Source organism: Artemia franciscana, chromosome 19, assembly GCF_032884065.1.
Source record: "Artemia franciscana chromosome 19, ASM3288406v1, whole genome shotgun sequence".
Classification (NCBI taxonomy): domain Eukaryota; kingdom Metazoa; phylum Arthropoda; class Branchiopoda; order Anostraca; family Artemiidae; genus Artemia; species Artemia franciscana.
The window spans coordinates 11299805-11323466 of record NC_088881.1 but is presented as its reverse complement, the minus strand read 5'-3'; the positions used below and the strand labels follow the sequence as shown (position 1 = coordinate 11323466).

General features: G+C 35.4%; 1 protein-coding gene across 24 annotated transcripts in view; it reads right to left on the bottom strand.

The window, feature by feature from the left end:
- LOC136039286 (uncharacterized) overlaps window positions 1–23662 on the bottom strand; it is a 287308-nt gene that overhangs the window by 211978 nt on the left and 51668 nt on the right. For all 24 annotated transcript variants that reach the window (XR_010620405.1, XR_010620404.1, XR_010620410.1 and 21 more), the window contains 2 exons: window positions 18266–18409; window positions 11700–11882 (listed from right to left, as the gene is read on the bottom strand). Coding sequence is in view for 12 of the 24 variants with exons in the window: in XM_065722888.1 (XP_065578960.1) it covers window positions 11700–11882; window positions 18266–18409 (327 nt within the window). In the remaining 12 variants the exon portion in view is untranslated. The remainder of the gene's footprint in view (window positions 1–11699; window positions 11883–18265; window positions 18410–23662) is intronic.

Genomic DNA, 23662 nt, shown 5'->3' with positions numbered 1-23662 from the left:
TTCGTTGCCACGAACTGTTTGAAATAGCTTGTCTCCTACTGTCTAGCACCAAATTCTACAAAAACTGAATTTATTGTTTTTGGTCATTTAAAGCGGTATATAAAAAAAAGTTTGTGAGAGTAAGATCCTTTTGGTCTACTCATTTTTCTTTTTTCTTTTTACCATTTTGAATTCATATTAACCATGTATAAGTAAAATTTGCACCAAATGTCGGATTTATGTAGTTTGTAAAATCATATTTTTGTATTTTTAACTTTAAAAGTAATGTATTGCTCTCTGCCTGCATCTTGTTTAAATTAATTTACGGTCATATACCTGAGTATTTTTGGACATATATAAAACAAGTACAGTTACTTTAAATAAAACAGTAAGAATGTAGTAAATTATGACGTTCAGAATTAAATTTAAAATATATTCAGAGACAAAATCAATATTTTTCTTAAATATTATAAGCTTCAAATGTATAAGGGACAGAAACAATATCTTTTCATAAGTAATATAGACATCAAATGTATAAGACCTTAAAATAAACCCGCTTATTCTGAGTTTAAAATTTTGCATAATCCAATTCGAGTTCATTCTAAGTTACTTATGCAGTACTGCCAACACTCAAGAAGCGAAGGTAGATTAAAAAAAAGGTAAAGGATACGGCATTAGACTTTACAGTCCTACCGGCGGTGCTGATCTCCGTTTCTTGACCCTTCAGCCAGGAAGTGCAAGGTAGGTTAATCATAATGAAATTATTAAAACATGATGAAACTTAATACTTTAGAAACAAATTTGGGCTAAATATTTACATATTAGATGGGGAATAACCTAATCCCCCCTCTAATATGTAAATATATAGCCCAAACTACATGATTCCAATGTATTCTATCACCCTCAACTTGTTTTCTATTGAGCGTAATCTAATTATTTTCAATACAGACAGATAAAACCAGTTTGTTCTCGAGTTTATGCAGCGTAAACTTGAGTGCTGGCGGGACTCAATGGGTACTTATGGGTACATAAGTACCCATCCTAAATTTTAAATCCATTCGTCACTTTTCTTCGAAAAATACTGTTTACTAAGATCATAGAAATAATAATGATAATAATTTCATCAAGTACGCATCAAATGGCTATTGAAAGTAATTCTGTTGAGTGATTCCAGCCTAAAACAGTGATTCCTAAACTTCGATTGAAATGTTGTAATTTGGAGTAAAATATTAAAGCAATGTATTTGCACATAATGCGATATTCGCTTAAACAACGATTTTCTCATTTGTTTATATACTGAAGACGGAATACAGAATAGTTCAAATTAAGAATTCAAGTTCCAGGACGGAGAAAGAGAAATTTCCGTTCCTCTTAGATATCCTAGAAAATGAGATATACCACATTTTATATGTTAATCCTGTAGAAGGAACCACTAGCCTAGAGATTAGGAATATGAGGGTCCGTTTTTCTTTTGTTCACTCGGGTTTATTAAAAAAAAATATAACACTCATAATTTACATAATCTTGCATCTCTATACAAAAATGCATGCATCCTCAGAACATATCACGCACTATAGCTCTCACTCCATTCCTCGATACAAACATGGTCCCTACCTTCAATATTATCCTTACAAGTCCCAACCATTTCATCCTGGAGCAAACCATAATAATGGTATCCCAAGTGGTTTTGGTTAACCTGGACCTAAAATAGCAGTATATTTCCTCCATTTCTCAAAGATCGGTAAAATCTTGCTCACAACATTTTGGAAAAACCTTATTTATAAAATATCATTTACTTGCATTCAAGAAAGGAGCATTCCTGAAAATATGTCTATCCGAAAAAAGAAAGGAAATCTAGGTAGTTTACAGAATAAATTAAATTTCATGATATTATAGATGAAAATAAAGTCAACTTGGAAGAAACATAGCAGACAAGACGGTGGACAAGCTATGACTTGATGGACATCATGAGGACATCGCTAAATCCAACTGCTCTAGCGTCATAGGCAAAGAAGAAAGAAAAAGATAATTAAAATTCACTGCTCAACCAGGTCAGGGTTTCCGCATACGCCCAGTAGCCCAGGACCTAGGGGCGTACAATGAAGAGGGGTGCAAAAAAAAAACTGAACGATCTTTTTTCTTAGCAAAAACTGGACTGATGTGATTTATCGTCAAGGTGCCAGGTGGACTTTGCTGCTGCACCGCCTATCCCAGAAAAATGATTTAAGACAACACAGGAATTCCTTAGCCGCTTATAGACTATCAGATGTCTCTGAAGATGTCTTTTGGCTCACAACGCATCAGTTTCCGTCTATTCAGGGCTTCCACTATCCTCAACTTTTCGGAGATGTCTCTCCCCCACAAAATTACTTGGGCCTAGGGGTGCCAAAATATTTAAATCCGCCCCTGTGTAAAACAAAAGTAGCTTAGAGCTTAGGACTCTTGAAAATCATACTTTTACTTGGGATCTTGTCTATTTGCCCCCGCAACTGTATGAAAATCCATAAGAGTCACTACTTTCGGTTTAAAAAGGACATATACCCCTATGACTAATACTTCGCACTTTTTTTCATAGAGTGAACAACTAGAAGTTTTCATTAATAATACTTTCCCAACCTAGGAAATACTTACACTTTTTGTTACTGACCATGAGCCCTACTCCCTGCCTCTGCACCCCATCCTTCCTACCAATTATCCTAATATCATGTTTCCTAACCCAAGGAGATGAGTTTCTGAAGCTCCTATGCAAGTTTAGGTATAAATATATGAATTTGTCAGTCAAAATGTCAATACGGTAGTTTCTGTCTCGACATTGTAGAGTTTATAGCCACAGTTTTCCTTTTAAAAGTATTTAAATCAGTAAAATTGTTAAGGCCTAAGGAAAATGAATTGGTCCGTCCCACTAGTGCTGATCCAGGACCTATGTAAATAGAAAATGCAAGATAAGAAAATAACAATCATTATGGAAAGAAAATTGAGAAGGCTAAGAAGTTAGTAGTAGAGAAATAAGGTAAAAAAAAACACTTGAGGCTACTTGAATATAGTGACTAGGAGGCCAAAAAAAAACAACTAAGAAATTTTCTAGCATAAAGCTGTCCTTGATAGCTTAAAACGGTGACTTCAAACTTGTCCTGGGAATCCCAGGCATTTTTAATTCGGTGGTATAATTTTATAAGGTTTTATCCGCCTTTGGGAATGTGTCCCCTTTTTTTTTTACAAAATTAGAAAAATTTTCATACACAAAAAACTCTTGAGCGGCTAATTAAGAGCCAATTAATTTTTCGTATTCGGAATTGACAAAAAACGATTAGTCCGTTTTATATATGTATGTTGTAATAAAAAATTGTCTTTTAGAAGTCCTGAATAACATTGACGAGAGTCACTACTTATTTATTGTACATTACAACTAAGGTTCTATTTTTTTTTTTATTATAGGCTTATAATTCACAATTCTATAAAAAGGGAAATAAGGTTCAAGAATAAGCAGCCTGAGTATTTTTTCTTCTTTTTAGTTTTTTAAAAGATTTCTTTTTTCTACAACGGACGAGAGTTGCTCTTAACTATAATACTTTTTATAGTAAATATAAAGACCGAATTCTGAAAAAAATTAACCGAAACAAAAACTATGTAATTATTTCCCTTACATGTTAGATTCTAAATAAGTAGCTTTTCCAGTTACTTGCTATATATTAAATAAAAAAAAACTAATTTTTTTAGCTGAAAGTAAGGAGCGACATTAAAACTTAAAACGAACAGAAATTACTCCGTATATGAAATGAGTTGTCCCCTCCACAATCCCTCGCTCTTTACGCTAAAGCTTTTAATTGTTTTAAAAAGTAGAATTGTGGCAAAGAGTCAAACTTTAGCGTAAAGAGCGAGGGATTGTGGAGGGGACAACTCATTTCATATACGGAGTAATTTCTGTTCGTTTTAAGTTTTAATGTCGCTCCTTACTTTCAGCTAAAAAAATTAGTTTTTTTTTTATTTAATTTCTGAACGTTTTTGAATTAATGCATGTTTGGTTTTGGCTCTCCGCACATAAATTATTAAAATGAAATTTGTATATTAATTCTTTTTTTGGCTAAATGGCTTTCTCTTAGTTTTGATCAGACGATTTTGAGAAATAAGGGGTGGAGAAGGAGGTCTGGTTGCCCTCCAATTTTTCGGTTACTTAAAAAGGCAACTAGAACTTTTAATTTTTAATGAACGTTTTTATTAGTAAAAAATATACGTAACTTAAGAATTAACTTACGCAACAAACTTTCATAATCTTATATTTTTATTATGTATACGAGGGGGTTTGTACCCTCGTTAATACCTCGCTCTTTACACTAAATCGTAAGTTTTGTCCCAATTCTTTAAGAATGACCCCTGAATCAGAAAGGCCGTAGAATAAATAGTTGAAATTACTAAAAATACTTTAGCATAAAGAGCAAGGTATTTATCTCCTCCTAAATACCTCGCTCTTTATGCTAAAGTATTTTTAGAACCCCTCATATGCGTAATAATCTCTGTTCGTTTTAAGTTTCAATGCTACTTCTTCCTTTCATTTGAAAAAACGTTTTCATGTTCATTTTTCATTGTTTTCTTATAGTATTGCTAGAGAATCCTGCGCCCTTGTCATTGAATTTTTCTTCCCCCATGACAGATTCCTCCAAGGAAAGATCCTCCAACATAGCCCACCCCCCTCAGCCCCACCCCCAAACAAAATAAAATCCCCCTAAAAACGTCTGTACACTTCCCAACAACCATTACTATATGTAAACACTGGTCAAAGTTTGTAACTTGCAGCCCCTCCCCCAGGGACTGTGGGGGAGTAAGTCATCCCCAAAGACATAGTTATTATGGTTTTGGACTATGCTGAACAAAATGGCTATCTCAAAATTTTGATCCGTTGACTTTGGGAAAAAAATGAGCGTGGGAGGGGGCCTAGATGCCCTCCAATTTTTTTGGTCACTTAAAAAGGGCACTAGAACTTTTCATTTCCGTTAGAATGAGCTCTCTTGCGACATTCTAGGACCACTTGGTCGATGCAATGACCCCTGGGGAAAAGAAAAAAAAAAAAAAAAAAAAACAAATAAACACGCACCCGTGATTTGTCTTCTGGCAAAAAATACAAAATTCCACATTTTTGTAGGTAGGAGCTTGAAACTTCTACAGTAGGGTTCTCTGATACGCTGAATCTGATGGTGTCATTTTCGTTAAGATCCTACCACCTTTAGGGGGTGTTTCCCCCTATTTTCCTAAATAAGGCAAATTTTCTCAGGCTCGTAACTTTTGATAGGTAAGACTAAACTTGATGAAACTTATATATTTAAAATCAGCATTAAAATGCGATTCTTTTGATGTAGCTGTTGATATCAAAGTTCAATTTTTTAGAGTTTTGGTTACTATTGAGCCGGGTCGCTCCTTACTACAGTTCGTTACCACGAACTGTTTGATATACGAGACAATCACGCGGTAAAAGCCAAATACCGTAATCGACCTTATTCCCGGTCAAAATTTCCCTTTCATATTTCGAAAAGGGCAGCTTATTTTCAAATTTATCCATTATTTCTTATTTTCTAACCTATGATTAAATGTTAGGAACAGTTAACAATCAATCAACCTATTTCTAGGAAAAATATTAAGTAAATGAACCAACAAAACCTATTGACTCATTTTTTTTTCTAGGAAAACGATTCTGAGCTGTTTAAAACTGTTCACGTCGTTAAGTTTTGGCGCGAATAATAAACAAACTGTGTAAGTGAGTAGCCGTTGTTGGCTAGACAATAAAGTAACATAAATTCAATTAAAGCAAAAATAAGGCCTCGTAAAAACAAACAAACAAAAACAAATTAAAAATAAAAAGAACAGATATCAGCAATAAAACATTTCGTGTTAATGAACTGTAGTAAGGAGCGACCCGGCTCAATAGTAACCGAAACTCTAAAAAGTCGAATTTTGATGCCAATATTTACAACAAAAGAATCGCATTTTTTTGCTTCTTTTAAATCCATAAGTTTCTTCAAGTTTAGTTTTACCCATCAAAAGTTACGAGCCTGAGAAAATTTGTATTATTTTAGAAAATAAAGGGAAAAATCCCCTTTACAAAATTCACACCATCAGATTCAGCGTATCCGAAAACCCCACTGAAGATGAACCACTAAAAGATACATCAAAAGAATCGGATTTTCATTCTGATTTTAAATATATAAGTTTCATCCAATTTAGTCTTTGTCATCCAAAGTTACGAGCCTGAGAAAATTTGCCTTATTTTGGAAAATAGGGGGAAACATCCCCTAAAAGAATCTTAGAATCTACAGAATCTTAACGAAAATCGCACCATCGCATTCAGCATATCAGAGAACCCTATTGCAAAAATTTCGAGCTCCTATCTACAAAAATGTGGAATTTCATATTTTTTGCCAGAAGACAGATCACGGGTGCGTTTTTTTTTTTTTCCTGGGGTCATCGATCGACCAAGTGGTCCTATAATGTCGCAAGAAGACTCATCCTAACGGAAATGAAAAGTACTAGTGTCCTTTACTAGTGTCCTTTTTAAGTGACCAAAAAATTGTAAGGCACCTGGGCCCCCTCCCACGCTCATTTTTCCCAAAGTCAACGGATCAAAATTTGAGATAGCCATTTTGCTAAGCGTAGTCGAAAAACCTTATAACTATGTCTTTGGGGACGACTTACTCCCCCACAGTCGCCGTGGGAGAGGCTACAAGTTACAAACTTTGACCAGTGCTTACATACAGTAATGGTTAATGGGAAGTGTACAGATGTTTTCAGGGGGATACTTTTGGTTTGAGTGGGGGGTTTGAGGGGAGGGGGCTATGTGGGAGGATCTTTCCTTGGAGGAATATGGACAAAACTTAAGCTTTAGTGTAAACAGCGGGGTATTTACGAGGGGACAAACCCCCTCATATACACAATGAAAATATACGAAAATAGAAGTTCGTTACGTAAGTTACTGCTTAAGTTACGTAGATTTTTTACTAATAAAAATGTTCGTTAAAAATTAAAAGTTCTAGTTACGTTTTTAAGTAACCGAAAAATTGGAGGGCAACTAGGCCTCCTTCCCCACCCCTTATTTCTCAAAATCGTCTGGTCAAAACTAAGAGAAAGCCATTTAGCCAAAAAAAATTAATATACAAATTTCATTTTAATAATTTATGTGCGGAGAGCCAAAATCAAACATGCATTAATTCAAAAACGTTCAGATATTAAATGAAAAAACTAGTTTTTTTAACTAAAAGTAAGGAACGACATTAAAAGTTAAAATGAACAGAAATTACTCCGTGTTTTAAAGGGGCTGTTCCCTTCTTAGCGCCCCGCTCTTTATGCTAAAGGTTTTACTGTTTAATAAAGTAGAATTGAGAGAAAGGGTCAAACTTTAGCGTAAAGAGCGGGGTGTTGAGAAGGGAACAGCCCCTTTCATACACGGAGTAATTTCTGTTCGTTTTAAGTTTTAATGTCGCTCCTTAATTTCAGTTAAAAAACTAGTTTTTATGGCACTTGGTATTAATCAAGTTACATATAGCAATCACAAATTCATATAGCAATCACACTCACAAATCACAATGTCGTTGTGTCGGTCTGTCGGTCCCGGTTTTGCTACTTTGGGCACTTCCAGGTAAGCTAGGACGACGAAATTTGGCAGGCTTATCAGGGACCAGACCAGATTAAATTAGAAACAGTTGTTTTCCCGATTTGACGATATGGGGGAGAGTGGGGGGCCAGTTAATTCGGAAAAAATGAAAAAATGAAGTATTTTTAACATACGAACGGTTGATCAGATCTTAATGAAATTTGATGTTTAGAAGAACATCATGTGTCAGAGCTGTTATTTTAAATCCCGACTGGATCTGGTACCAATGGGGGGGGGAGTTATGAGGGGAAAACCTAAAATTTTGGAAAACACTTAGAGTCAAGGGATCGGGATGAAACTTGGTGGAAAAAATAAGCACAAGTCCTAGTTTCATGATTGACATAACAGAAACGGATCCACTCTCTTTGGGGTAGTTGGGGGGGGGGTTAATCTGAAAACTTAGAAAAAATGAGGTATTTTTAACTTTCGAAAGGGGGATCGGATGTCCATGAAATTTGCCATTTAGAAGGATATCCTGCCTCAAAGCTCTTATTTTAAATCTCGACCGGATCTGGTGATATTGGGGGGAGTTTGGGGGGGGGGACCTAAAATATTGGAAAACACTTAGAGTGGTGGGATCGGGATGAAAATTGGTGGGAAAAATAAGCAGAAGTCTTAGATACGTGATTGACATAACTGGAACGGATCCGCTCTATTAGGGGGGGGGGGTGGTGGCGGTTAATTCTGAAAAATTAGAAAAAATGACGTATTTTTAACTTACGAAGGGGTGATCGGATCTCAATGAAATTTGATGTTCAGAAGGATATCGTGTGTTAGAGCTCTTATTTTAAATACCGACCGGATCTGGTGACATTGGGGGAGGGGGTTGGGAGGGGGAAACCTAAAACTTGGAAAACACTTGGAGTGGAGGGATCGGGATGAAAACCTCATATTTAGAAGGACCTCGTAACTCAGATCTCCTATTTTAAATCTCAACCGGATCCAGCGTCATTGAGGGTGGGGGTCAGTTGGGGGGGGGGGGGGTGGACCGGAAATCTTAGAAAATACATAAAGCAGAGAGATCAGGATAAAACTGGATGGGAAGAATAAAAACCTGTCTAAGATACACGACTGACATAACCGGACCGGATCTTGTCTCTTTGGTGGAGTTGGAGGGGGGGGGGGTAATTCGGAAAAATGAGGTATTTGTAACTTACGAGAGTGTGACCAGATCTTAATGAAATTTAATATTTAGAAGGATCTTGAGCTTTAAAGCTCTAATTTCAAATTCCGACAAGATCCTGTGACATTAGGGGGAGTTGCAGGGGGAAACCGGAATGCTTGGAAAACGAGAAAATTGGGGTATTTTTATCTTACGAATAGGTGATCGGATCTTAATGAAACTTGATATATATAGAAAGATCTTATGTCTCAGATGCTCCAGTTTCGACTCGAATTGGATCCGGGGACATAGGGGGTTGGAGGAGGGAAACAGAAATCTTGGAAAACGCTGAGAGTGGAGAGATCGGGATGAAACTTAATGGGAAGAATAAGCACAAGTTCTAGATACGTGATTTACATAATTGAAATGGATCCGTTCTCTTTTGTGGAGCTGGGGGGGGGTGTTAATTTGGAAAATTTAGAAAAATTGAGGTATGTTTAACTTAAGAACGGGTGACCAGATCTTAATGAAATTTGATATTTAGAAGGAATTCATGTCTCAGAGTTCTTATTTCAAATCCCAATCAGATCTGTTGACATTGGGGGAGTTGGAGGGGGAAATTTTGGAAAACGCTTGGAGTGGAGGAATCGGGATGAAGTTTAGTGGGTAGAATAAGAAAATGTCCTTGATACGTGATTGACGTAACCGTACTGGATTCACTATCTTTGGGGGAGTTAGGGGGAGGGGTTTAGTGATTTGGCGAGTTTGGTGCTTCTGGGCGTGCTAGGACGATGAAAGTTTGTAGGCGTGTCAGGGAGCTGCACAAATTGACTTGATAAAGTCGTTTTCCCAGATTCGACTATCTGGGGGGCTAAAAGGGAGAGGAAAAATTAGAAAAAATGAGGTATTTATAACCTACGACTGGGTGATCGGATCTAATGAATTTTGATATTTAGAAGTACATCGTGACTCAGAGCTCTTATTTTAAATCCTGACCAGTATTAATCCTCTAATTTTACTTTTAAAACGATCTATTAATTCTTAGAATTTTCTTAGAGCTCATACCATATGAGCTCTTGGCTCTTAGTTCTTCTTGCCTCGTCACAAGTGCCATATGAGCTCTTAGTTCTTGTTTTTATTTAATTTCAGCAAGGACGCCAGGCTTCAATAGAACGCCAATAAGATTTCGGCCATAAGATAAAAGATCCTGATTTCAGAATTCAATACTATTAATAAGGCTTTATGCTTCTAATCTTGTTTCATTCTAATTCGCAGCATAGAGTCAAAGAAGCAATCCAATTTGCTAAGATATAACAGGGTTCTTTCTGAGCTTGAAAATGATAAAAATATTCGTTGAAAATCCTATTTTTAGGCTGCAATATTCTGTACCAAGATAGATTGGCAGAAACGTAAATCATAAGAATCTAGGCGGGGACATATTGAAAGTATGAGCTGTGGCTACGTTTTTTCATGCCTAAGCCGAAAGGCGGGTCTGAAAGTTTCACAATTTAGCAAGAAAGTGGTTAAAATTTACGTATTGCCCACACAGTTTTCAAACAAACAGTATAGTTGACAGTTGAACTTATGTGAATTAAAAAATGACACAAATTTTTCTGGATTTAAGGTCTACGAAAATGTTTGGTTTGATCAGCCCTTGTTTAATACAAATAAAAAAAGTTTTTTTTTTCAGTTGAAAGTAAGGAACAACCTTAAAACTCAACACAGACATAATTATTCCGCAGATAATGGGGTTGCTTCCCTCCTCAATATCTCGCTCTTTATGCTGAAGTTTTTTGTACTTTTAAAAAAGCTTCCTATTCTGTCCTTAGGTTTCAGGAGTTATAAAAAATTCTTAAGAAATCGGGACAAACAGTCAAACTTTTTGACCACTTGAAAATAGCACTATAATTTTTTATTTCTGATATAATGAGCCCTCTCCTGATCTTCAAGGACCATTGGTTTGATACGATCACCCTAGGGAAAACATACAAAAAAAATAAATATACACGATTGTATGATCTTTCTTCTGGCAAAAACGGAAAATTCCACATTTTTGTGTACAGGAGATTGAAGCCTTTTCAGTAGTGTTAGCTAATATGGCCAAACTGATGGTGTGATTTCATTAACATCAACTGATAATTTTGGGGTGTTTCTCTCCTTTTTTCGAAGATAATATAATCCATTTGCTTCCTTGGAGATAGTGTCTGAATAGAACCCTGATTATATTGAAGAAAAGTTTGAAGCTTTATTGTAAGCTGAACAGATGTAACCATCCAAAAAGATTAGCAATATCTAAATCAAAGTTTCTGAAGATTTAGTTAATAGCAGTATTTACAAAAACTTGTTTTTGGTCAAGATAATTAATTCAAATCTCATTTCCACGTCGACACTTAGACTCTAAAATTTTTCTGTGATACTTGCTTAGATCACTTGGTTTTGTTTTATCGCAGAAATATTTAATATCTAAAATACAATATGTTTTCGTTAATAAATTCCGAAATATGTTTTCGTTAGCCCAGTTAGATTATCCATCTGACTAATAGATGTATTCACTTTAACAGACTACATTTTTGTTGTAATATATCCATCCTAGACATAAGCGAAAAGCAGTTCGTCCTCTGTTGGGGTGGGAGGATGTCGTAAGGAAAGATTTTACGGAAATGGGAACTTCCTTGAAGGGTGTAAAGAGGGGGACTTTGAATAGAATTTGATAAAATTGGCGCAAGCGCAGCTATGTTGTCCTCAGGCGGCTTGCTGCTGTGGCGAATTGTTAGTAGTAATAGATGTACATTATAATACTGACGAAACAGGTGCCCGTTTTGAAGATTATACATATTCCTTATAGCCACCTAGTTGACTAGCTGCAAAATATTCCAGGTGATTTTTCTATCTAAAGACTAAAGGAAACCATGAAATAGTTTCCAAATTCAGTTTTCAAATATTGGTGAAAACCTCATAACGTGGAATAAAATAAAAAACTACCTTCATAAATACTAGGAATTCGTTTTTCGAAGTATAATAGTGCAGGAGTGTCGTCTATTCCGTACTCTTTTGCCATTTCATCGTCATCGATCTTGACAAAATGCATTCCTTTGGCATCTAAATCATCATCAATGTTTTCTAGTTCTTCCAAAACAGCCTTAGAATCTTTTTCCTCTGCATTATCTGAAAAGAAAGTTAATACAAATTATCTTTCAAACTTAAATATAGACGATATTGAAAAGTTTGTACTTTTCATTTCATTTAAATTTTGTAAAATTACATTTTCAAACTACTGACAACTACTACTAAGAACTCACCGCAGCACCAAGTCGTCTGAGGCCAAAACAGCTACGCACGCTCCTCCTCCATCCTAATCTATTCAAAGCCTCTCTTTTTACACACACTCAATAAGTTCCCAATTCCTTTAAATCTTTCTTTATGAGATCCTCCCACCCCAGAAGAGGAAAACCTGCTTTCCATTTAGCCCTAAACGGTTTGCCCAAAGGACAATCTTCGGCAATCTGTCATCCTCAATTCGCAGAACATGACCTAGCCATATCAACCTTTTTTTCATTATAGCCCTAGAAAGCGGGATTGAACCATACTTTTCGAACAGCCTAATCTTTGGAATACGATCAGTAAGCTGGGTACCCAGAACAATCCGCAAGCAATTTCTCTGGATACCACTTAGTAAATTTCATCCGCTTTTCGGATGCTTCAGCCCATGACTCTGAAGCCCATGCTTCAGAGTCATTTTTGACCACTGTCATCACTGTATCTTCCAATATTACAATCTTGGTTTGCACACTCATCTTCCTATTCTTCTAAACTGTTTTTTAACTGTGAAAAAAAACCTGAGCCTTGGCTATTCTACTTTCAACATCTTCACTGCTCCCACCGTCTTTACTAATAATACTACCAAGGTAAGTGAAGCTGCACACCTAATCAATCTTTTTGTTACCCAACGTAACCTTTTCATCTTCACTTATTCCTAGCCTTAGTGGCTTAGTCTTCTTAATATTAATTTCCAAACCTGTTCTAGCACCATAAACTTACAAAACCTCTAAAATTTCGTTCACTTTGCTCAAACTTTCATCAAGGATGCCTAAATCATTAACATAATCTAAGTCCAAGAGAGTTTTTCCGACGCATTTGATTCCTTGGTCTCCCTTTGCCTTTCCTGTGCTCCTTAAGACAAGGTCAATCAAAATGATCCGTATAAAGGAGGATAGAACACAACTCTGCTTAATTCGAGATTGAATACAAAATATTTGTCTGGTATACCGTATAAGGATAAGACCTTTGCTAATGTTTGAATTGAACGCTATTAACAGGATTGAATGCTTGCTCACAATCAATCAAACTGAGGACCAAAGGTGTTTGACAACTAAGGATCTTTCTCAATTATTAACCTAAAAGTAAAGTTTGGTCGACACATCCTCCATCTTTTTTAAAACCACACTGTTCTTCTCTTAAAACTTTGTCAACAGCATATCTCAGTCTCAAGGGTATCATATTACAAACTAATTTGCTAACTGGAGAGACCAGACTAACGCTTCGATAATACGACACTCAATCTTATCACCTTTCTTGTATAATGGTTTAAGTAAGGTTCTTGTAAAATCTAGGTACTTGCATTTTTTTTTCCAAAATCATTTTCATAATCTTCAGTAACTTATTTCTAACCTTGGAGCCACAATATTTAAGGAACTCATTTACCACACTATCAGCACCTGGGGCCTTATCATTTTCTAATCCTTTTAGTATTCTCGCTAATTCTTCCTCACAAAACAAATCTTGCTTCATATCCAAAGTATTGCAAACTTTTTCTTTATCCTCTGTATCTTTTCCTGCAACTGTATAGCAGTTTAGCACATTCTGCCCATCTCTGTTTAACTACTTCTTATCAGTAAATAGAACCCAGTTCATATCTTTAACTGGGACAATTTATTAACATCAAGTACAATATTTTACTATTATATCGTCTAGCTGCATATTCCAGATCCTCGGCAATTTTATCCATGGACTACACTTCACACCTCCTTAGTTCATATGTTAATGCGTTCTCCAATTTCTTTACATACCTTTGTTTTCATATGATATGTCACTCAGATAATTTTTGCACAAGCCCCTTCTCCTCTCTATAAGAACATAAAGCTTCTTCACTAATATTCCTAGCTACAGTCTTAACTTTCTTTCTTAAGACACAATCAGCAATTTCACACATAGTTTTTCTAATTTTATTCCAATCATTTTCCACATTGTCAAATTTTAAACTTTCAAATTTAGCATTCAACTGTTCCTGGAAAGTTTCTCTCAAATTCTCATCCTCGAGGCTACCAACATCATAACTTTCTGGCTTTAAATTGAACATCATAACATAACTTCAGCTTTAAATTAACCCTAGACCCTACTAGATGTACTAGATGGTGCTCTTCACTTTCAATATCTTGTCTAGATTCCGCCAGTCATCGGTTTACTATAGCATAATCAGTAATGTTTGCCGTCTTACCATGACGTGAGTACCATGTCAACTTATGGGCCATTTTATGACCGAACACCGTACTGGTTATAACTTGATTATTATACCAGCAAAATTTCAAAAGTCTCTAGCCATTACTGTTTTCTTTTCCTACACCAAATTTACTTAGGCTAGGATACCATCTATCCTTATTTCTAGCGACGTGGGTGTTGAAATCTCCTAGTAAAAAGACCATATTTCTACCTGGGACCCTGTCAATTTGCTCCTGTAACTCTAAATAAAATTCATCTGAATCACTAGCATCTCCGTCAGTCAGTCGAACAGGGGCATATGCTCCTATAACTAATACCCTGAAATTTTTAGCCATAAAATGAGCAATTAGTATCCTATTATAAATACCTTCCCAGCCTGAATGAGACTTAGCAGCTTCCTTACTCATCATGAGCCCTACTCCTTGTCAATTCATCCCATCCTTCTTGCCTTAGTAAATATATTCTGTATCACCTAATTTTATGCTTCCTTCCCCCTGGGATATGAGTTTCTAAAACTGCTAATAAGTCCAATTCGAATCGTCAGAATCCGTCAGTCAAAATGTCAATACGATAACCATCTTTTAACTTCATAACATTTCAAATTCTAGTTTTCGTGTCTTTAAATAATTGAAATTATTTCGGCCTCAGGAAAAGCAATGATCCCAGATACCAGCGCAGAGCGGGGATCAACATTTCTGCTCAAGTCTACACTGAAGCGCTTAAGCCGGCTTAGAATTGGACAGCAAGAAGTCCCTGGAACCTCCATTATGAATAGAGGCTTTGCGCAATCCAGGGCCCATTTTGTTCACAACATGGTTTTCAGCACTTGGCGATGCTCTTCTATCAACAAGAGTCAAAATCCTGCACAAACAGTCCCAAGCCTATTACCTCCGAGTCATTATATATTCATGCCTTAATATAGTATGCTACTACGGGGAGGCAAACCATAGTAGATAAATCAGCTAGGAAGAGGATTTTCAGCCCGAAAATGCTTATCCAAACAGACAGCAGAGAGTAACAGAGAGTTACACAGTTTGCATATACTGTTCATACATAGTCTTGCTATAGGGAAATATACAGAAGTTTTTCGGTGTAATTTCCGAGGGGGGGGGGAAGATTTTGGTACGGGGATAATTTCCTGTGAGGAGGAAGTTTTCTGCGGTAATTTTATAGAAAAAATTTTGCACTGGGGAGGGAAGAAGGACTTCCTAGCATGATTTGAAAAACGGTCAGAAATTAAAAAAAAGTTCTTTCAAATGAATGTAAGGAATAGCACTAAAATTTAGGAAGAATGAAAATCAATCCCCATGTGATTTAACTATGATTGAGTTTAGCAAATTAAAATTTACTATCAGGGTATCAAATTAAAGTGTATCCAGTATGCTGTTTAAATAAAAATGGTGTAAATTTATCGAACCATGCCATTGACACAATTCATCTGATGTTAGCATTGTTAACATTGCAGCAAGATGTTTTATCTTAATGACAGGTGATGAATCATCAGTTTTTGACGCTGGTTATTTAGCCAAAAACAATGTGCAAGCTGAAATGATTAGCAACACTACCAATAAAGTGACTAAGTCACTGGATAAATAAAATTGCAGGCAAGGGTACAGCTAAACTTTAACTAGAATTTTAGCACTAATCAAAATGGATAAAAAACATTAAGAAAAAAAAGTATTTTTCAAGATCTAGGATAGAAAAAAAACTCAGAAGCTCCAGGTTGTTCTTTTTTCACGACACAAGGAACTGTGATTCATTCTCAGAACCCGAATCTTGAAAATCCTAAAATGCATGATCAGTGCTATGTAGCCTTTTTTTAGATTACATAAAAAAAACTAGTTTTTCTAACTGAAAGTAAGGAGCGACATTAAAACTTAAAACGAACAGAAATTACTCCGTATATGAAATGGATTGTCCCCTCCGCAATCCCTCGCTCTTTACGCTAAAGCTTTTAATTGTTTTAAACAGCAGAATTGCGGCAAAGAGTCAAACTTTAGCGTAAAGAGCGAGGGATTGCGGAGGGAACAATCCATTTCATATACGGAGTAATTTCTGTTCGTTTTAAGTTTTAACGTTGCTCCTTACTTTCAGTTAGAAAAACTAGTTTTTTTTATGTAATTTCTGAACGTTTTTGAATTAATGCATGTTTGATTTTGACTCTCCACACGTAAACTATTCAAATGAAATTTGCATATTAATTCCTTTTTTGGCTAAATGGCTTTCTCTTAGTTTTGATCATACGATTTTGAGAAATATGGGATGGGGAAGGAGGCCTAGTTGCCATGCAATTTTTCGGTTACATAAAAAGGCAACTATTAATTTTAATTTTAACGAATTTTTTTATTAGCAAAAAATATACGTAATTTTCGAATTAACTTACGTAACAAACTTTTATATTCTTTAATTTTTATTATGTATATGAGGGGGTTTGTACCCTCGTTAATACCTCGTTCTTTACACTAAATCGTAAGTTTTGTCCCAATTCTTTAAGAATGACCCCTGAATCAGAAAGGCCGTAGAATAAATAGTTGAAATTACTAAAAATACTTTAGCATAAAGAGCAAGGTATTTATCTCCTCCTAAATACCTTGCTCTTTATGCTAAAGTATTTTTAGAACCCCTCATATGCGTAATAATCTCTGTTCGTTTTAAGTTTCAATGCTACTTCTTCCTTTCATTTGAAAAAACTTTTCATGTTTATTTTTCATTGTTTTCTTATAGTAATGCTAGAGAATCCTGCGCCCTTTTCATTGAATTTTTCTTCCCCCATGACAGATTCCTCCAAGGAAAGATCCTCCAACATAGCCCCCTCTCCTCAGCCCCACCCCCAAACAAAATAAAATCCCCCTGAAAACGTCTGTACACTTCCCAATAACCATTACTATATGTAAACACTGGTCAAAGTTTGTAACTTGCAGCCCCTCCCCCAGGGATTGTGGGGGAGTAAGTCATCCCCAAAGACATAGTTATTATGGTTTTCGACTATGCTGAACAAAATGGCTATCTCAAAATTTTGATCCGTTGACTTTGGGAAAAAATGAGCGTGGGAGGGGGCCTAGATGCCCTCCAATTTTTTTGGTCACTTAAAAGGGCACTAGAACTTTCATTTCCGTTAGAATGAGCCCTCTTGCGACATTCTAGGACCACTTGGTCGATACGATGACCCCTGGGGAAAAGAAAAAAAAAACAAAACAAACAAACAAATAAACACGCACCCGTGATTTGTCTTCTGGCAAAAAATACAAAATTCCACATTTTTGTAGATATGAGGTTGAAACTTCTACAGTAGGGTTTTCTGATACGCTGAATCTGATGGTGTCATTTTCGCTAAGATCCTATGACTTTTAGGGGGTGTTTCCCCCTATTTTCCTAAATAAGGCAAATTTTCTCAGGCTCGTAACTTTTGATAGGTAAGACTAAACTTGATGAAACTTATATAGTTAAAATCAGCATTAAAATGCAATTCTTTTGATGTAGCTATTGATATCAAAATTCAATTTTTTAGAGTTTTGGTTACCATTGAGCCGGGTCGCTCCTTACTACAGTTCGTTACCACGAACTGTTTGATACAATACTATTCAAAGGATGCCGCATACAAAGTAGTATAAAGATAGAAATGAAAGTTGAAATAAAAGAATATAATAATGTAAAAAACCTGTTATAAATGGTTGGGAAAAAATAAAATCAAAATTTTAATCTTCAGTCATGTTTCATTTCAACTTTTATTCTATTCTCTACTGTTTTCTTCTTAGCCTTACACAATTTGCGCTTATAAGAAATTTTACCGTAAAAGTTAATACCTGAAACAATTTTTCAAGGAGGAAGAGGTGGAGGAAGCTCAATTTTAATCCAAAATCGGTAACTTTTTTATGATTTTAACAAAACTACAGTTTTTTTTTTACATATTTTAGCCTCCCAGTGGGATCAGATACTGAAAACTGCTTGCATTGCAAGCACCCATATGTTTTGCTTCAATACGAATTCCTTATCTAATTTACATAAAAAACAGAAGACTGGTCTATAATATCTCATAACTCCAGCATACTCACAAAAAAGAACAGCCAGGTGTTCAACCGACGTTATCATTGCCTCTAAAGCTTTCGCTGTTACATCTTCAATTCTGTCCTCATCTTCTCCTGTTGATTTGTTAGACACTAACCATTCAAGTACCTCCTCCTCGTTGGTTAAATCACCTAAAATAAAAGTTGTTGGCTAATTTTGTGTCTCTCTGACAAAGCTTTTATATGTTCTAAGTAGGGTTGCTACCCCCTACTGATTTATTGAAATATTTATGTTTGCCCCATTGATTTCTTTAACTAGTGACATCTAATGATACTTGAAGGTAGAATTTGATGGCACTTCTTGGTAAGAGTTTTTCTCAATTTTTTTTTTGGCTTTGTGCATTTTTTATGCTTTGTGGCTTTGTGATTATTATTTTTTGGTTTTGTGCTTATGTTCATTTCTTATGCTTAAAGTGTGACTGCAATAAGACAGGGGTTGTCAGTCCGCAAAACCTACAACGCAGACTTGGTCCAAAAAAGAGTCTTGAAGGCAGATTACGTGATAAATACCCCCCTCCTCTCTATTTCTATAACTATCTACAGTACCACTGAAAGATAAAATAATTTGGCCTAGAAAAGTACTATTGAAGTTTCATACATTATGACATCAGACATTGGGTAGCAAATAGGATAACTTTTCGATAATTCTAGGTCAATTGACTATCTTAGAACTCTCACTCTATAGCATTTTTATCGTTTACAAACAATGATTTTTGTTTTGTTTTGTGTCCCAAAATGGCAGAAAACGGATTGTATTGCTGTTTGCACATTGCCGGTGGCACTATCCCTTTTGTTGCCTAAAAGAGTAAATTATAAATTTCAATTTTCGGTCAAATGAGCCCTCTACTGATATGACAGCTGGATAGCCCCTGGAAAAAGGATATGTAAATAACCAAGCATTCATGACCAAACTTCTCAGAAAAATTACAAAATTTCATACTCTTGCACATAAGAACTTGCTTTCTTTATACCTTCTCTATATAGCTCTTGTATATGCTGCATGCAATGGTTCGCCTTTCCCTAAGATTACGTTCCATCGAAGGAATACTCCTCCCCTCAACTTTTAAAATTAGGGAAATAATCAGAGGCTCACTTTTTTATTGGCCTTAAGATTAAATGAATTTTAGATATTTGAAATGACCCTTAAAAAGATAATTGTTTTAATTTATATATTTTTATCAAAATTTCTTTTTTTTGATGCTTCGGCTACTATTCGTACGAGTCGCTCTTTACATATAGTTCTTTAAAACGAAAAGTTCGAGTTAAATGAAGATGCTTCCGCTTTACAGTCCATAGCTGAATACAATGGCCGTATTTCGGGATTAAATAAAAAAACAAAAAAAGCAAGTTTTATCAACCGAAAGTAAGGAGCAATATTATAACTTAAAACGAACAGAAATTATTACGCAACTGAAGCCGTTTGCCCCTTTGTCAATACCTCGCTCTTTACGCAAAAGTTTTTTTGTTACTTTCAAAAGAGCTATTGGGCTCGTTCTTCTGAAATTGCATTGAGGTTTTAAACATCATAGGGTCAGATCATTTTCCAGTGGAGGTTAAGCTAATCCTTATAACAAGAATCGTGGGAATAACAAATGTGATGAAAAAGAGTAATGATGATTTTGAAAAAAAAAAAAACGACTATTATATGAAGCCTTTAAAGACCGAGTGGAGTGTTGAGGAGCTGGAGTTGTTGGGAAATGAACTTTGAAGCCCCGAGGCAATTGAAAGGCTTAAAATTATGTACAAATCATTAATGGATGTTGATATGACTCTTAGTGAATTGGGTTCAATTATTTATAATTGTGCTCAAAAGTCTTAAAAGTTAAATAAGAAAAAAAATGGAAATTTCTTTGACAATAAGTGTAAAGTTATGAAAAATTATTTAGAAGATTTACTAGAGGCAGTTATAAATTACTCTTCATCAGAGGGAAATCATGAATTATTGTTGAGATTTAAAAAAACAGAAGAGAATATAAAAGTTTGATAAAAAGAAAAAAGTCGCAGAAGCCTAGATAAGAACAGAAGGAGTAGGAACAAGCTCTTAATTTAAGTAATACAAAAGACATTTGGTCAAAAATGAATTCAAATGATAATAAAAGAAAAAAATAAATGCCCAATCAGATATCCCAGCGGCCGATACTTGGTGAAGTTACTTAGGGAGTATAGAAGTTGAATGTATAGAATTAAATAAGAAAAATTGGAGCAATTTTGTGTTGTTCCCTATGAGAGAAAAGGATTATGATTTAGTAAGAGAAGTTTCGTTAGTAGAAATTAGGAAAGTTTCCAGGAATAAGGCCTGGAGCAGGAACAGATGGAATACCAGCAATTTTGATAAAGAGGAGATTTAGTGTGATATTGCCTGTGTTAGTTTACGTGTTTAATTAGAATTACTAGTAATGGAGTATCGCCTTCTAGATCGAGAACATCAATGATGGTACCTATATTTCAAGGGGAGAGTCCTGGGGATCATGAGAGTTACAGGGTGATAGCCTTAGCTTCTATATTTAGCAAAATATTAGAGAAAATTTTATATAGCCGGTTAAATGATTGGCTAGAGGGTTTTGGAGTTATGAAAGAAGAACAGAGAGGTTTTAAAAAAGGTTATAGTACTACAAATTGAGTATTTATTTTAAGTGGATTTATTGAAAAGTATAGATCAGACAAAAAATAAGTTATATGTTTGCATTTTTGGTCTTTCCAGGCCTTCTAAAGTTAAGAAAGGAGCAAAGCAGGGAAGCGCCTTGTTGCCTCAACTTTTTTTGTCTTTTTATTAATGACATTGTTGAATTTTTAGCCGAAACAATGGGATCGAACAGTGAGTTTAGGTAATAAAAAATTTTCAGTGCTGTCGTTTGCGGATGACACTGCTTTAGTGGTGAATTCGGCACATAATTTACAGAAGCTACTGGATTTAACAGGATTAAACAGGATTAAACCGGATTAAACTGGATTTAACTGGATTATCTAAAGATGAAGTGCCCTCAGGTAAATGTTCAGAAATCAAAATGGTTATATTTAACAAGAGGACTGATAAATGTGAAAGTAAATTTTGGTTTAAGGGTGAGGAGATACTCCCCTGCAGTCCCCGTGTGAGGGGCTACAAGTTACAAACTTTGACCAGTGCTTACATATAGTAATGGTTATTTGAAAGTGTACAGACGTTTTCAGGGGATTTTTAGGTTGGAGAGGGGTTGAGAGGAGGGGATATGTTGGGGGAACTTTCCTTGGAGGATTTTGTCATGGGGGAAGAAAATTTTCATGAAGGGAGCGCAGGATGTTCTAGCATTTAAAAAAAGAAACTATTTATTCTATGGCTTTTGTGATTCAGGGATCATTCTCAAGAAATTGGGACAAAATTTAAGCTTTAGTGTAAAGAGCGAGGTACTAACGAGGGGGTGAACCCCCTCATATACGTAATAAAAACATGAGAATACAGAATTTCGTTACGTAAGCTAATTTGTAAGTTACGTATATCTTTTACTAATAAAAACATTCGTAAAAAATTAATAGTTCTAGTTGCCTTTCTAAGTAACCAAAAAATTGGAGGGCAACTAGGCCTCCTCCCCCGTTTCTTTTTTCTCAAAATCATTCGATCAAAACTATGAAAAAGCCATTTTTTATGAGAAAGAGCGGGGCGTTGATGAGGAAGTAACCCCTTTCATATACGAAGTAATTTATGTTCGTTTTAAGTTTTAATGCCGCTACTTACTTTCCGTTAAAAAAAAATTGTTTTTTTTATTTAATCTAGGTAGAATCTATTGCTTGTCCTATTGTGGATCTCAGGATAAAAGTTTGATACATTTTTGTGTGTGAATGTGTCGAATTGAATGAATGGAGGCGAGAGATGTATGGTAAAAAAAATTGAGCGAGGTATGGATGGCAGATAGAATGAAAGAGACAAATTTTCAGAGTATTAAAAGGATAGCAATGTTTGTCAGGATTGCAGCTGTAGGCTACATCGTGAGCGTTTTCTTTAAATAGTATTAGTTTATTTTAGTTTAATTTGTTGTTTTGTTTTTTATGTAAAATTCCTATGGCCCACGGGCTTTTTCTGGAATAAACTATTATTATCTATACACAACTTGAAAAGTTAATAATTTTATATAAACCTATTTTTGATTCTTAGATTCTGACATAGGACTATTACTGCCATCAATTTTTGTTTCTCTTTTCTGTCACCCAAATGGTCAGCAAAATAACTTTGTTTATGAATTGATGTGTATTCCTGTCTTCTCAGTCACATTAACAAAAGTGATTGCTTTCCTCAAATACCTTGGAATAAAAGGCTTTATCTATGTGTCGGAAACAAAAGGAAACTATAAACCTTGGAAGACATTTATAATTTTTATTTATTTGTTTGGCTGTTGGTGGTAACAGAATTGTCTTTATGTAATGTAATTGTTGTAGATGTAGATTTTTAAGGCCAAACGAAAACCCTGAAAAAAACACCAAACGAATATTTCGAGAGAACAACTGCCTCTCCTCTTCCTCGCGAGTAAAAAAATATATTTTAGAAAACTGCCAAAAAAGAGGAAGAAAAAGCAAAAGCAAACGCGGAGAGTCAATGTGAAAAAGCAAATACAATAAGAACCAATGAAAAAAAAAATTAAAAGATGAACAAAACTCAATAAAAGCCAAAATTAAAAGAACTAAAACTAAATAAATACCAACAATAAAGCGAGTATCCGTCGATGGCAGTTCAATTTTTTTATTTCGTGCAAATCGCGGATGTTGGCGAATGACTCGCTTTGTGGTTGTTTAGTATTTGGTCTTAATTCTTTTAATTTTGGCTTTTAATGAACTTTATTTATCTTCTAATTTAGTTTTTTTCATTGGTTTTGTTTTTAGGGCACTTGGTATTAACGAAGTGACATATAGCAATCCCAAATTCTGTCGGTCTGTCTGTCGGTCTGTCTGTCGGTCACGGTTTTGCTACTTTAGGCACTTCCAGGTAAGCTAGGACGATGAAATTTGGCAAGCGTATCAAGAACCGGACCAGATTAAATTAGAAACAGTCGTTTTCCCGATTTGACCATCTGGGAGGGGGAGTGAGGGGCCGGTTAATTCAGAAAAATAGAAAAAATTAAGTATTTTTAACTTATGAGCGGGTGATGGGATCTTAATGAAATTTGATGTTTGGAATGATATTGTGTCTCAGAACTCTTATTTTGAATCCCAACTGGATCTGATGACATTGGGGGGATTTGGAGGGGGGAAACCTAAAATCTTGGAAAACACTTAGAGTGGAGGGATCGGGATGAAACTTGATGGGAAAAATAAGCACAAGGCCCAGATACATGATTGACATAATTGCAACAGATACACTCTCTTTGGGGTAGTTGGGGGGGGGGGGGTAATTCTGAAAAATTTGAAAAAATTAGGTAT